Source organism: Hydra vulgaris, chromosome 13, assembly GCF_038396675.1.
Source record: "Hydra vulgaris chromosome 13, alternate assembly HydraT2T_AEP".
In the NCBI taxonomy this organism is placed as follows: Eukaryota; Metazoa; Cnidaria; class Hydrozoa; order Anthoathecata; family Hydridae; genus Hydra; species Hydra vulgaris.
The window spans coordinates 1,302,459-1,317,653 of NC_088932.1; the positions used below are offsets into that span (position 1 = coordinate 1,302,459).

General features: G+C 27.9%; 1 protein-coding gene across 1 annotated transcript; it reads left to right on the top strand.

Annotated features, from left to right (window-relative positions):
• Positions 1-8,532: 8,532 nt before the first annotated feature.
• On the top strand, positions 8,533-9,270 carry LOC136089521 (TNF receptor-associated factor 3-like). Its single transcript, XM_065815571.1, has one exon. The coding sequence runs from the start codon at positions 8,533-8,535 to the stop codon at positions 9,268-9,270; it is 738 nt and encodes a 245-aa protein (XP_065671643.1).
• Positions 9,271-15,195: the final 5,925 nt, after the last annotated feature.

Below are 15,195 nucleotides of genomic sequence, written 5' to 3' on the forward strand. Positions count from 1 at the left end.
TGTCCTTGTTCATCCAAACCAAAACATTCTCTTGCTAATCTTTCATGAATGCATTGAATCACAATGGAATGACAATGATAATTCAACTCAGATAAAGGTTTGACTTTGGAAGTAGCATTTTCTTCAGATTTTGTAATACTCGTTTCACAATCAAATGTCATTAAAAAAGGAAATAAGTTTCTACTTGTACCCATGAACGAATTTTGTGGTCGATAGTGACTAATGCAATCGCTGTATGTAAATTTGTCCGGTTATTAATAACCTTCACATTTGTGTGTCTCTGTGGCAAATTTTTGTCCACATTCTAAACATTGAAACAAAACACACGCCTTGTTATAAGAGAAATGTACAGTAGAAATTTTTCATTCAACATGCTTATAGCATAAAATGAATTGTTTTTTTGAAAAATACAAATTTTTATAGTGTTGTTTGTTTTTTTCCGTTAATTGGCTTTATTTCTTTCTTCATCATTAATAAAAACTCTTTGAGAATCTTGATCGTCTTTGGTAATGTTTGCACTTTTGTAAACCACTTTTAATAATTCTGTAAGAGTACTTTTATATTGTGATTTTAATTTAGAATGCAACAAACGAATTTTGGTGTTACTTTTGTTAACGGCAAAAATTTTAATGTTAATACGATCAAAAGTGTTTTCGTAAGCAAAACAATGACACAAATCAATCAAAGTTTGAAATGACAAATTTTTAGATTTTTCTTTTAATTGTTGTGAAACGTTTTTCCAAGCTAGAATATTTTGCTCTTCTTGATCTTCAAAAAGAAGTTGTAAAATATTTTCTTCAGAATATAAATCAGTAGTATTTTTTTCCAACACTTTTTTATTCCATTCTTCAATGGTGCACACATTCCATTGACGAATCAACAAGGAGATGAGAAAAGCAAAATAAAAACATAATCCTGGTTCAAACAAAATACTATAATCTAAAAACATTTGTCTTTTTTGTTCATATGAGAGTTTAGTATAAGATAAACTTTTTAGTGAATTTTCCCATTGCGTTATAGAATGAGGTCTATACCATTCACCAAACCATCCGTCAATTTCTCTCCTCTTTTGTAGTTTTTTTTCGTAATATGTTTTGTTGTGCTCATTTTTTTTTGAAACTGTTTATCTTTGCTTTTCCTTTGCTGATTTAGTATTTTTTTTTTTTCATAGTAGGTTTTGTTGTGTTTTTTCTTTTTTTCAATTTGCTCATCTGTCATGAGCATTTTTCTTTTAAAACCAGACAATTCAAAATATCGTAATTTCATCATTGACCTTTCTTTTAAATTGGATAGAGTTTTAATTTTAATATTACATAATCGTATCAACCTCCATCCACTATCGTTTTCTAAAATATTAAAAACAGTTTGCACATTGGCATCTTGAATAAAACGTAAATTAGTCGGTCCTTCAAAAGGTTTAATAAAATAAACAGGTGAATTGTAACAACGTTTCATTATTTTACAATAACCATTTTCAATAGATTTGCAACACAAACTAACAATATTATAACCCAATAAGAAATTTTGAAACAAGTCACCAAAATGAATACTGTTTTTCAATTGTGTTTCAAATCCTTCCATTGTTTTTTGTTCAACGTGATAAGCAATTTCATCAGGACTTTGAGTTTCTGAATAAAGTTGTGATTCTTCTACAATATCTTCATCTTTATAATTATCTTCAATCTAGAAAAAATGTTCAGTGTATATACTGTTATTACTAAATTTAGTTTCCTCAGTTTGATATTCAAATTTCATTTTTAATTATCTAAAAAAAAATTTACATGTATTTTTTATAAAATTCCAAAACATCAGAATCAACAGTACTACTTTTAAATAGTGTTCGTAAATCAAATTTATTATTAATAATTATAAATATATCGTTAATATTACAAACTCGTGATAAAGAAACATAATAAAGACTATTAATAAAAGCCTTTGAATTAAATTAAACAACTGCTTTATTCATTGTACTTCCTTGAGCTTTATGAACAGTAAAAGAAAATGCTAATTTTAAAGGTAAACCAAATCTTGAGCCTACAACGGAATGAGAGCAATCTAAAATTTCTTCTTTGACACATTCAATTTTGACTTCTTTTTTATTCATCATCACCCGAACTGCATTATTTTCTATTAAAATAACGGTACCAATACTACCATTACACAAACCTTCTTCTACATTAATATTTTTCACAAGCATAACAATAGCACCTATTTTAAGATAAACAGCTGCTAGAATTTGAAACGAACATTGCATGTTTCGATTTTTAATAATATCTTTAGCATAAAACCAATATCCTTCTTGTTTTATAGTTTCCATTTTTTGATTTTCATAACAATCGACTTCAATATTTCTAAAAAATAATCTTGTATATTTACTGTTTAAATTTTCATCTTTTTCAAAACAACGCGTCATAAAATAATCAATAGTTTGGTCTGAAACTTGACCAAAACGTATTTCATTTAAAGCTCCAAAAAATTGTTCATCATCTTTTTGTCTAAAGCATCGAGTTTAAACCAAAACTTAAAATTGTAAACTATTAAATCATGTTTATCCAGCTTGCATGGACCAACCGCCTTGCGTTTCGTTTAACGATAAAGTTTTTATAATACTTATTACACCATTTATACACCTGCTCCTATTTGTGAATATTTTATAGTAAAAAAAGTACATCAAGAAGGAGATAAAGTGTACATTTATAAAGCCTTTGAACGATGTAATTTTCACGAAAAAGTTTAACGGAAATGTTCCCTTCAGCTCAATGGTTTTTTTTCTTTAAAAGAAACTTTAACATTTCAATGATATTATACAGAAAAGAAGACGAAGTTTATAATTACAATACTAACGAAATAGTATCGAAACAACCTATACACAAAAACACTAATTATACCAAATATTATCTCACCGCGAAAGAAGGATTATAACAAGACAATTTTTTTTATTTTTGTATTTTTTTTTTCATATTAAAAAGTTGTCATAAAAGATTATTTATTTTAAATATATTATTAAAACATTCACAAGTGTTTTTATTTAAAACTTTCATACATTGCATGTTTTCTTTTATAAGCGAAATTAAATTTGCATATTTTTCCACTCTCAACTCAGTATATTGATCAACGCATCCGTTATTTATGAAACCATTGACAAAGTCTTCCAAGTACAGTGAAAACATAAACGTTTCGTATTTGGCGCAATATTCGTAAGAATGCTCTCTATAAATACTGTGCTGAAAATGATCCAAACACAAATCTTCGTTGTTTGCGTAAACAGGTAGTTTGGAGATTTTAGGAAACAAAAAATATGATAAATCAAAAGTGTAAATGTTATTATTTTTTATACTTTTTAAAATATCTTTCTCAATGTGACCACCTTTATAAAAGATTAAATTAAATTCATATTTATCAAATTGTTCTTTCAAATATGGAATTACTGAACTGCAAAATATAATCTCTCAGGTGTATTTAAAAGTAGGATAGTAGGATAACCCATGAATATTATTTTGACAATAATTATAAGTTTTTTTGTATTTTTCAGGTAATTCTTTCAATTTTAGACACGATATAACTTGAAAATGATAATATTTTTTGTCGTGTGTGACCTTAAACATAATGCACGAATGCAATGTTTTCTCCAAGGATGATTATTATTGTTGCTGATATAGTCGATGTATAACAACCACAACTAAAAAAAAAAAAAAATGCTTTTTTATTAAAAAAAGAAGCGTATTCTTTTAATAAAATAAATAAAAAAGTATAAAAAATCAAATTTTAAAACATTTTTTTAAAATTTTTTTAATTGAAAAAAAATGAATCGCGTTGATAGCATCATTAAAAAATTCATAACAATTGCGCAGTGTGCGCGCTTGATGAAGTGTCTAAAAGATATAAACATTATGAACACAAATCTGGAAATTCTTCACCTTCATCTGATCACGTAGAAGAAGAACATTTTACAGATAAAAAATCATTTGATTTTTTACAAAATGTACTTGATTCAAAAAGGATAACATTAAATTCTTATAGTATTGAAAAATGTTTTAAAAACAGTCAATTTAATAATTTACTCGAAACTCCTCAACTTTGTCCTATTCATCTCAACTACTTTGACGATTTGAAAGAAATACACGGTGATAATTATGTAATAGAACTCTATAAAGCCAAGTTAACTCTTTTACTACTAGAAAGAGATATCAAACCTACTATGGATCAAATAGATGGTGATCAAACTGACGGTTTTGTGGAAACGTTTACTACTAAAGTGATACCTACCGTCTCTTCTTTAATAGAAAAACTAAAAAAAAGAATTTAAAAGCTTTAAAAAAAAAGAATTAAACTAAAAAAAAAGAATTAAAAAGCTTTAAAAAAGAAATCAGTTAAAAGAAACATTGAAGGAATTATAAAGGAAGGAACCAGCGATAAAAAAACTTTAATTGATAATATATTACACGCTATTGTAACACTATTTATTACGAGTTTTTTTAATTTAAAAAAAGAAGAATAAAATGGCTACTGATGAATCTTTGTCTCGTTTTTTAAAAATTCAGAATTTAAAAATTATTTTATAGGAATATATGCTTTTGATGAACTAAGTCAAACAAAAACTCATATTTATATTATTCATCAAATGAAAAAAATGGCTTCTTTATCATTTACAACAATGAAACCACAAAAGAAGCAGGTCAACATTGGAGAGTGTTGATAAAAATAGACAAGGGTTAATTTTTTTGTTTTGATAGTTTTGGTGTAGAAAGTGTATTGCAACAAATTCCAAAACATTTAAGATGAAATAAATATTTGTTTGAAGCAGTAGAAGAAGTCAATAGCAATATACAAATCAACCCCATTAACGTCAACTACAATGAAATTGAAATTAATTCTTATATAAGACAATCCAATCATTTTCCTACAGAATGGACAGCAGAAAATCGTGAATTTTATTGGTTTACCAAATTTATTTCAAAATATAGTGAAATCACTGGCAATCAAAACGTATTTTTTTCATACAATAAATTTCCTTTTCAATGGAATGATAGTAGTTTATGTGGAGCGTTTGCCGCTTATTTATTGCAGACTGTTAAACTATTATTTTTACGAAGTAACAACTCTTCATGCCTCTTCACAAGTTCAAATAAATCTTTATTCATTTTTTCAATTTATTAAAGAAGAACTCTTTTCACACCTTGATAACACTGCTAAACAACTGTTTGAAAAAGACATGCAGTTGCACTTATATATGAAAAAACAAGAAAATCTGGAACGTGATCTATTGTCTATGAAAACAAAACAAATTCCTTTGCATTATGATATTTATGAAAAACAAATATTGGCTCAAAATGCTATTAAAAGATTTTTAAAAGATGCAGGATTCTTAAGAACAAATTATGAAGCTACGTGGGACAAATTAACACTATTGGATATTCAAGCTATTCCATCTGTGATGAACGAGGAAAATATTTATTACATGATTCAAAATGAAATGGATAGGATTTATGCAAACAATTACACACGATTAAAGACTGCCAATCAATTTTTAGATGTACCTATCGATGATGTCATGACTAAAAAAGAAATAAAAAGAGAGATTGCTCTGAATTTAATATAAACAGAATCATGAAGAGAACAACACGCACACTACTAGAAGAAACTGTCAAAGAAAAATGCGCTATGTGCAATGGTTATGGTGAACTCTATTTCCTCGTATTAAAAGATAAAAAAAATAACGCTTTATTAAAAAATTGTACCCTTTACGTAATAAATAACAGTAACAGCGTTACTAAAAGAGCAGCCAAAATTCGTCTTCACAAGACGCAATGTTTAACTTGTAAAGGAAAAAAAATAATTACCATCAAACGATACAAAAAGAAAAGAGAACAAGAAAAAACAAACAATTTTTTATTTGTACATATATATTCATTAAATGAATTAATATAATTTTTTTTTTCTACTATTTTTTTAAATATACTTCAAACACTTTATCCGGAGGCATATAAGGGTTGGCGGGTTTTGTAACAACAGGAACAGGAGCAGTTTTTGTTTTTTTGCCTTTCCACGCTTTTTTTATACCGTATAACAGCGAACCCACTTGCAATGCGTTAGTTACATTTTTAGGGGTTATAAAATCAGCTAATCCTCTTCCTCTTACCAATCTGCGTATCCTCTTTCTATTACTTTTACGTGTCTTAGATCTAAGATTTCGTCTTTTTCGCTTAAAAGCCATTTTTCTTGACAACGGATAACATACGATAAAAAATTTTTCAAAGGAATTTCAAAAGAATGTTCGTTTTCATCTTCATATATAAACACAATATTGAGATGATCATTGGAACGTGCTACTTTAATAATTTGTCCATGTTTTAAACAATGTGTCAATGAAAAATCACCCTTTGCTTTACTATTCGTTTTAAATAATGAAATATAAAAATCTTGTAATTTCGGAAACGGATAATAAATCTCTACATAAGCTTTAAAATTCATTTTTTATGTCTGCTTCTTCGAGTAACTAAATGTTAAATGACTCTTTAATAACATTAACAGTCTTCATATACCATTTCAAATTCGTGGTTGATTTTATTATAAATAAAACCAATATGAGCGTTTTCGTTAGAGCGTGTGACTTTAATTTCAGCAAGTCCGTTTAAACGAAATACTAATTTGAAATTACCCTGGACTTGTTTTAAACTATCATTTGCTTCAAACTTGGAAGCTTCTACATTCATAATAGATTTATAAAATTCGTTTAAACAAGTTTTAAACTCCATTTTTTTTCAATAAATTTTTTGATCAAAATGAATTTTTCTTTTTTCAAAAAAACTAAATTTATAGTCTTTTTTTTGAAAAAAAACCCAGAAAAAACACTGTTAAATATTTTTTTTATCAATATATTTTTGGTATTTTATTACCTACATAAAAAACACCGTCATTGATATGCGATAAACAATATAATTTATTTACAATGTCTAAATGTAATATAAACCTACCCCAAAAAGTAGATATTTTCAAGTGTCCGTTTTCTTTATCACCACTGATAATTTCGACGATACCGTTTTCATATTCATAAGTAAGTATATAATCACCAAACGCGCTCGTATCCGTTCGTAAATTTTAGAGCTTTTGGTTCTGTTTTTCCATATCTTTTATCAACCATAGATATTCTTTTAAATTTTCTTCAACATATCCTCGAAATTTTTGTACGAAACATTTGTCACAATACTTTTTTATATGTGTCTTTCTTTTTGCATGTTTGCACACTGTTGAATTCATTTTTGTAAATATATGTTTTACAGAGTTGGGCTTTTTTATACATGTTTTTTAATCCGATTAAAATATAGTTTTAAATACCACCAAGTACGGGTATATGACCTAATAAGCTACCAAGGATACCTTTACCACGCTTTCTAAGTATACGTTTTCGCCCTTTACCAATTAAAGAATGATGTAATCTAGGATGAGGTCTCGATTTTCTGTGAACAAAAATATATCTTTTAGCATTTCTATTACCTTTATGTCTTCTATGTCTCATTTTTTTTAAATATTAAATACTTCGTTTCTTTGTTTATTGCGATCCACTTTTGTTAAAACAAAACGATATATCGGTTTTCCTACTCGATCCAATTCACGATTTTGTTTATTATTTATATACTTGCTTTTTGTTGTTCGATAACACATCAGTGCTTTTATACAAATTTGGCGCTTTATTTTTTTTTAATTTTTCTTAGCTCTTCTACGTATTAACGCTCTTATTTCCGTATTATCAGGATCTGTTAACTCATTTTCATCAAATGAGGTCCTATCAAAAAATTCAAAAAAGGCATCTCTGTGAAAATGCCTTTTTCCATCTACTGTATATTTGGGTAATTTAGATGTATATTTGGGTCTTAAGTTACTTTTATAATACGGAGGTCTTGAAAATAAATTCCGTCTTACAATCATACGGGAAATCAATATCATCTGCAGCCATTTTTTTTTGACTTTAACTTTTTTTATATCTTTTTTTTACAAGATAAAAAACATAGTGTCACCCTGACACAACCTTATTTATTCTGTCTTTACTTTGTCTTAGTAGGCCTACTTACTTGTGTATTTCTTATAGTGTTTATTTTTTATACGGCCGTATTTTTTCTTACTTACTTAACCTTACTTAGTCCTTACTTAACTTACTTAGTCCTGACTTAGTCCTTAGCCTGCTTACTCACACACTCGTTCTCACACACTCCACATTACATCAGTGAGCGTTGGCCCCCCTGCTCAGTGAGTGGTATGAGCACTGCCTGTGTTTACATAGAACTTTCTAAACTTTCTAGACATTACATCAGTGAGTACGCGTCCCCTGAAGTCAGTGAACGTATACCCCCTGCGTTAACATTGAACTTTCTAAACTTTCTAGACATTACATCAGTGAGCGGTATGAGCGCCCCCTGTTTTTAACATAGAATGATATAATATGCCTTAAGCGAGATTTGAACCCACGGCGGGTTCAAATCTCGCTTAAGGCATATTATATCATTCAATTATTTGAATCTTTCTATTAATCAAATCATGAATGGAATGAAAAATCATCAAGAAATTCTAACTAAACAAATAGTCATCTCAAAAGAAAAAGACCAAGAAATTAAAAATCTAAAAGAAGAGAATGTCAAACTTCATCAAACCCTAGAAGAAATGAACAAAGAAATGACAGAATTAAAAAATCTCTTCTATGACAACATAGTGTTTTTAGCCAATCAACAAGATACAGAACATCTCAATCAAGAAATAACAAAACTCAATCAAATCGTAGAAGAAAACAGCACAGAATTCTTAGTATTAAAAAAATCAATTCAACAAAGCAAAGAAGTAAAAGTAATACAACACATCTTTAAAGACACGCAAATCATCAAACTAGATCAAATGAATCTCAGACTACTATCAAATGAAGCATTTTATGCAGAACCCATTTACACATCAGAAGGTTATCGTTATCGTATAAAAATTTATACTCGAAGTACCAACGTAAACAATCTAGCCATTTACTTTCAATTATTACGAGGCGAACTTGACGATGCTTTAAAATGGCCTTTGACCAAAAAAATCATTTGTACCTTGAGAGATAAAGATAAATTTTTTGCTCGCACTATTACGAATGATAATTATCTTCAAAGTTTAGACGCTAGTTCTTTTGATAAACCTATCGAAGAATATAATGTGGCTGTTGGTTTCAACAATTTTATTTCGCACGAAGAACTAAAACAATTTATTATTAATAATAATTTATTTATCACGATTACTATTCAATAATATATTTTATATAAAAAAAATGTATTTGTACTTTTATCTATAATTGTTATACATTATTTTTTTATATGTTTTTGTGCTTTTATCTATAATTATTGTACATTATTTTTTTTAGATTAACTAATAAAAAAAATGAATGCAATAGAAATATTCAAAGAAATCAGTCTGGAACTAACCATTGCCAACGTAAAATCTATCAAACTTATGCTCAGAATACCTTTTGAAACTTTAAATAATGGCTTGGATATTGTAGAGTATTTTAAAGATAACACTATACAAAGCGAACAAGGGCATATTTACGAATCACTAGAAAGTAAATTGGAATATTTACTTGTATTATGCAAAGCTATTCATCGAATGGATATTGTCACTAAATATAAAAATCAAATGCCACGACTACCTACTTACGAAGAAAGCGTAGTTAAAAATCTATTACCTGTTTACTCTCCACCCAATACATTTTATCCAAGTGCTGTCGTAGAAGCCAAACAAGAAGAACTTTTAAATTTTTATCATTTTTGTAATGCTGAACCACCTGAAGCATCCGAATTCGCCCAAGAACCTGAATTCCGCTAAAAAACTTTTTTTTTGGGAATCAATTCGTAGTTTTTTACTTGTATAGTAAAACTATGACTTGATTCCCAAACAATATTTTTTTATTCTATTTTTTAACTATTTGTAACTTTTTTTTTAGACAACTAATTAAAAAAATGGGCAGCAACTGGGGCAATATTGGCTCCATACTTGATGAGAATTTACTTCACTTCACTACTTTCTGTATAAACGTGAAAAACAAATGAAACGAGAAAAAAAGGACATAAAAATGGACAGAAAAACAAGAAATCGTTGCCGTTATTTGGAAAACATTCGTTCTCACATTAAAAACTTTGAACATAAAACACTGATTTGGTTTAACCCACGCGAACGACATTTTTCTTATTATCTTTTTCAATATGACGATAGTACATTGGATAATTCAAAAAAATTTACCCATGAAAATCAATCTCAACTCACCTTGAAAGATTTATGTAAAAGAACTTTGGCACATCAACGAATTCGTTTTGAATTTAAACAGTTACAAAATAAAATCTTTTCTCTATTCGATAAAACCAAACTACCACTTACCAGATGGAAAAATAAAGATAATATTAGATTATTGTTTTACACATTTCATAAATTCATCTTCTTAGAATGGAGTGTCAAAGAAAAAAAACATTTATTATTTTTTCATCTTCAAAGACGTTATCTTTACAATTTATTTCATTTACTTTTTACAGAAATATCGTATTTTGCTGATCCACGTAAACAACTAGAAACACATTTAATGAAAAAACTATATCATTTAATAATGGAATATATAAATTGGGCCAAACAACAATATTTTTATATTACTGAACCTTGTTTTATTAATTTTAATATTGTAAAACAATTTTTTTAATTTTTTTTTAGATAGCGAATAAAAAAATGCAATATTACGAAAGAAGCAAAAACTTTTACGAATACAAGTTCATCCACATTGTCAGATAGTTTTGTATTGAATCAAAAAATAACATGGATCAAGACATAAAATCCTTAAAACAATTATGTAAAAGAAATTAAGCTATTAGAAGAACAAAAATTGAATTGGAATTATTAAAAGATCAGCTAGGATTTTCATATCCTCGGTTCAATTTTGAAGATTTTTTTTTTTTAGTTATAAATTTACTTTTTTAAACGATCATAATTTATTTTTTGGATACATAGAAGAATTATATTTTATTTACACCGATTATTTAGATCACAATATTTTAATCCTTTTATTAATGATGATGAAGTTCAATTTTTTTATAATTGTGTTATGAAATATGCTCAATGGGCAGTAGATCAATATTATTATATTATTGAAAATAATTTTGCTCATTATAAAAATAGTATTTTATATTTATAGGTAAACTAATAAAAATGCAAATAATAAGAAAAAGTTTTGAAGAATACAACATGCATTATCACGAATGGGTATGGTTTTGTCCACAAACAAGACTGAACTATAAATACGAAAAAGTATCTACATTAAAACAATTATGCAAAAGAAAAAGGGATTAGCAAGAATACAAATTGAAACGGAAACATTTTTAAAAGAACTTAGCAAAGTAATTTTTATGGAATATTACGATTCGGATAAATATATTCTTTGGAGTCAAACTTTTTACAAGACAACCGAAATTAGGCCACGATTTTTATACAGAAAACATTTGGAATTTTTTTTTGATCAAGTTTTTTTTATATATATAACTGTTGAAATTTTTTACTCTCATTATATTCTACCTTTTTTAAATAATACACAATATGATCATTTTTATATTTTATTAAAAAATTATGTATATTGGGCTTTACAGCAATATTATTATATTATTTCTCATCAATTTGTACATAGAAATGATATTATTTTACATTTATAGCATTTATAAAAGAAAATAATGAAAACCCACGGTTATGCAAAAAAAAAAAAAATTGCCAATAAGGTCAGGAATCAAATGAAAGGTATGTTTTTTTTTCTTTTTTCTTTTATTTTTTAATCATAAAATTTTTTATTTATTAATCCTATTTTTTTTACAGCAATGTACCCCTACTATTTTATTTTACAAAAACATTCTCTCACTCAATCGAGATTATTAAACGAAAGATACTTTTGTATCAAAAAATGTGGCTCCTGTCAAGCTTGTAAATTGACAAAATAACTTGTATTTTTTTTATTTAGAAATATATATTTTTCATTACATTTGTCTTTTTTATTCCTTATTTTTTTTTATTTTTTGTTCCTCTTTTTTTATACAACTTTATACTAACATTCTTTTTTTTTAGATATAAATAAAAAATGAATATTAATAATGATGAAAATTGGGAAACGGAACTCGTTGCTCCATCTTTTGAATTTCAACAACCAAACATGAAATTAAAAAGAATTCTCCGAGGTCTTAATTTTGTAAAATGCAATAAATTAGAAGTAATAAACTTAAAAACAAAACAATCGCAAGAAAAAACAATATGTGACGCTCCTCCCTTTAAGAACGAAGAAGAATGGATTTGTGACGCCCCCCCTCCATTTAATTTAAACTGTAAATACTATTATGAATAAATTTTGTAAATATTATTATGAATAAATTTTTTTTTATTTTTTTAGCAAACTAATACAATGTCTATAAATTCAAATTGTGTGGTAAAAAATATTATTTTGTCAGAAAAAGAATTATTATTCGTTGTGGAAATGGCTAAATTATATAACAAACGACTCATTGAAGAACTCGATATATATAATTCTTTCGTCACAAATGGAAAAAAACGTTACCCAAACATAACGTTTGAGAACTTTGTGAAAAAACACTACCCTATTTTCAGGAAAAAGAATAATTTTTAATTGTAACAGTTTTTTATATGAAAATTTTTTTTACACCTTATCCTTAATTTTATTTCTGCGCATGCGCGTGACGTTGTTCTTTTTTTAACTCGGGACCTTTTTTTTTAATCGGGACCTTTCGGTTTATCGCTTGATCGGTTTGATCGGTTGATCGCTTGTGACCGGTTTCTCGTTTTTCTTTGAGCTTTTTTTGACCTCGGACGGGCGGTCTCTTGTTCTTAAATATTTCCAACATACTATATCATCAAACATAATAAATATGGTTTCGCTACGTCCGTAGCTAAGTGATTTTCAAAAACTCGTAAATTATAGCAAGTGGGAGAAATTTTTATCAAAAATAACCACCGTGAAATAAACAAAGATAGGCGCTTGAGAGTAATCAGCAAACATGAGATAAATTATTTAATCCTATTATATCTTGTTCATCTATTTGTCAAAAAATATTATTTTATTTACATTTTTTATTATATTTTACAACAAGATTTATTTTATATTTTTATTACGAGATTTTTTATTAGGAGTGTAACTTTCCATTCGTTAAGCAATTAATTAGCGTTAATAAAATGACTAACCATTTAACTTCGACTTTAATGCCAGTCTTTTAGTCAAAAGCATTGTTTGTTTTTGATTTTTTTGTCTAGTATTGACGGGTTTGATAAAATATACCAAAATTTAAAACGTTCAAAAAAGCATTTTTTCATATGCAACTGTCTCCAGCTCCTTAAACAAACATACAAAAAAAAAATCAGCAGATGCAGATCATTTTTAATTTTAAATTGTTATAAAGAACTAAGTAGTAAAGTCGATCAAATAACTTGTAAAGAAAAAAATTTTGTGGGGCAAATACATAATTTAAAAATACAGGAGTCGAAGTAGGAAACAAAAATTGCATAATTAAACTTTAAAAACCATGCTCTTAACACACTTTGTAACTCATAAAGTTCTCAATTAGAGAAAATAAGTATTAAATAATAAGTACTATGTCAAAACTGGAGGAGCAGCTCCAGCTTATTAAAAAAAAAAACAACTTAAAACAGCGCTACGTAAATTTGCATTTGCTCGTACCAAAAATGTAAGATTGCTAAAAAAATTAAATTTGTGGTATTAGCCAGAACGGTTGCCAATTTGCAAATGTTTTATAGGTGGTGATAAGGATTTAGTCGTAGTTATTTTTATTTAGACTATGACAAAATTGGTTCTTCTGAAATTTTCTGTGGATTAAGTGGTTAAGTAATTCACAAACTATATTAGTTATAAGACTATTAGATTGTAAAAAAGTATACTTACATTAAGTTAGGACGAGGTAAACCTTATTCTAATTTAGGTAGACAAGCTGCAGTTAGACGATCTAAACTTGCTTTTATATATTCCTTTGATTATAACCTTGCACAGATTTTGAAAGTGATTTTTCTATGTTGTTTTATGTCTTGTGAAAAGTCAATATTTCGTTGTGTCGTAATTAAGTTTGGTTTAGTTAGGCTGTTAAGTGTTTCTAATGCTAAAGAGCTACGGAGCTCTATAGCATTAGAAACACTTAACTGCCTAAACGTAAAGATGGGAGAGAGTTCCAAAAGGTTGAAGTGCGGGGAAAAAAACTAGACAAATTATTTTTTTCCCCCGCACTTCAACCCTAAACTAGTTTAGGAGCATGCAGAGACAAATAAAGTAAAAGAATAAGACTGACGAATGACGAGTCTAGCAAGAATGAGTTTTAGTTAATGGAAGTAGAGAGGATAGCTCCTTTGAGCAGCGACCATGCTTTTGTAGAAAGAGGTGCGATTTTACGACGATGAGAAAGAGTATCAAGCTTAGCAGATAGAGAGAATCCAACTGCGTTTACAATGTTTTTGGACCTTGTCTAGAAGAAAAAGAGCACCATTAAAAGAACCAGCCCAAATACTACAACAGTATTCCATACAGGGACAAATAAGAAATTTGTAGAGGTAGAGAACGAGTTCAAGAAAGAAAAAATGGCGAGCACGATAAAGAGAAGCAACTTTAGCAGATGCTTATTCAGCAATCGATTGGATATATGGTTTCCATGTAAGGTCAGTAATCAATGATAATCCAAGAAGACGTAATGAAGAGGATTCAGTGAGAGGATTGACATTTAATAATATAGGAATGTCGACAGTATTGCGATAGTTGTAGGCAGTAAGTAACTGAGTTTTGTTAGAGTTAAAATATACAAACCACTGTGAACCCCGTTCTTTTACAGTTACCCAATCTGTTTATAAGTTACTTTTGCGTAGAACTTGATTTTATCATCATCAAGTCATTAGGGGCCAATTCGTCAATTACAGGGCGAATTCGTCAGTACAACCAAACTAATTGAAAAATACGTCACTTGGGCGATAGACAAAATTTCCTACTAGTGGTACAGACAGCTTACCTAAGAGAAAAAAAACTTTGATATAAAACACTATTTTAATCTAGAATAGTAAACCCCTAAGTAATGTAGAAAGAACTACAGATAGCGTACAGATAGCTACAGATAGAACTACTGAAGTAGCCTATAGATAACAACAAAATAG

Coding starts and splice junctions, on each gene's coding strand:
- LOC136089521 (XM_065815571.1), top strand. CDS start 8,533: ATGAATGGAATGAAAAATCATCAAGAAATTCTAACTAAACAAATAGTC.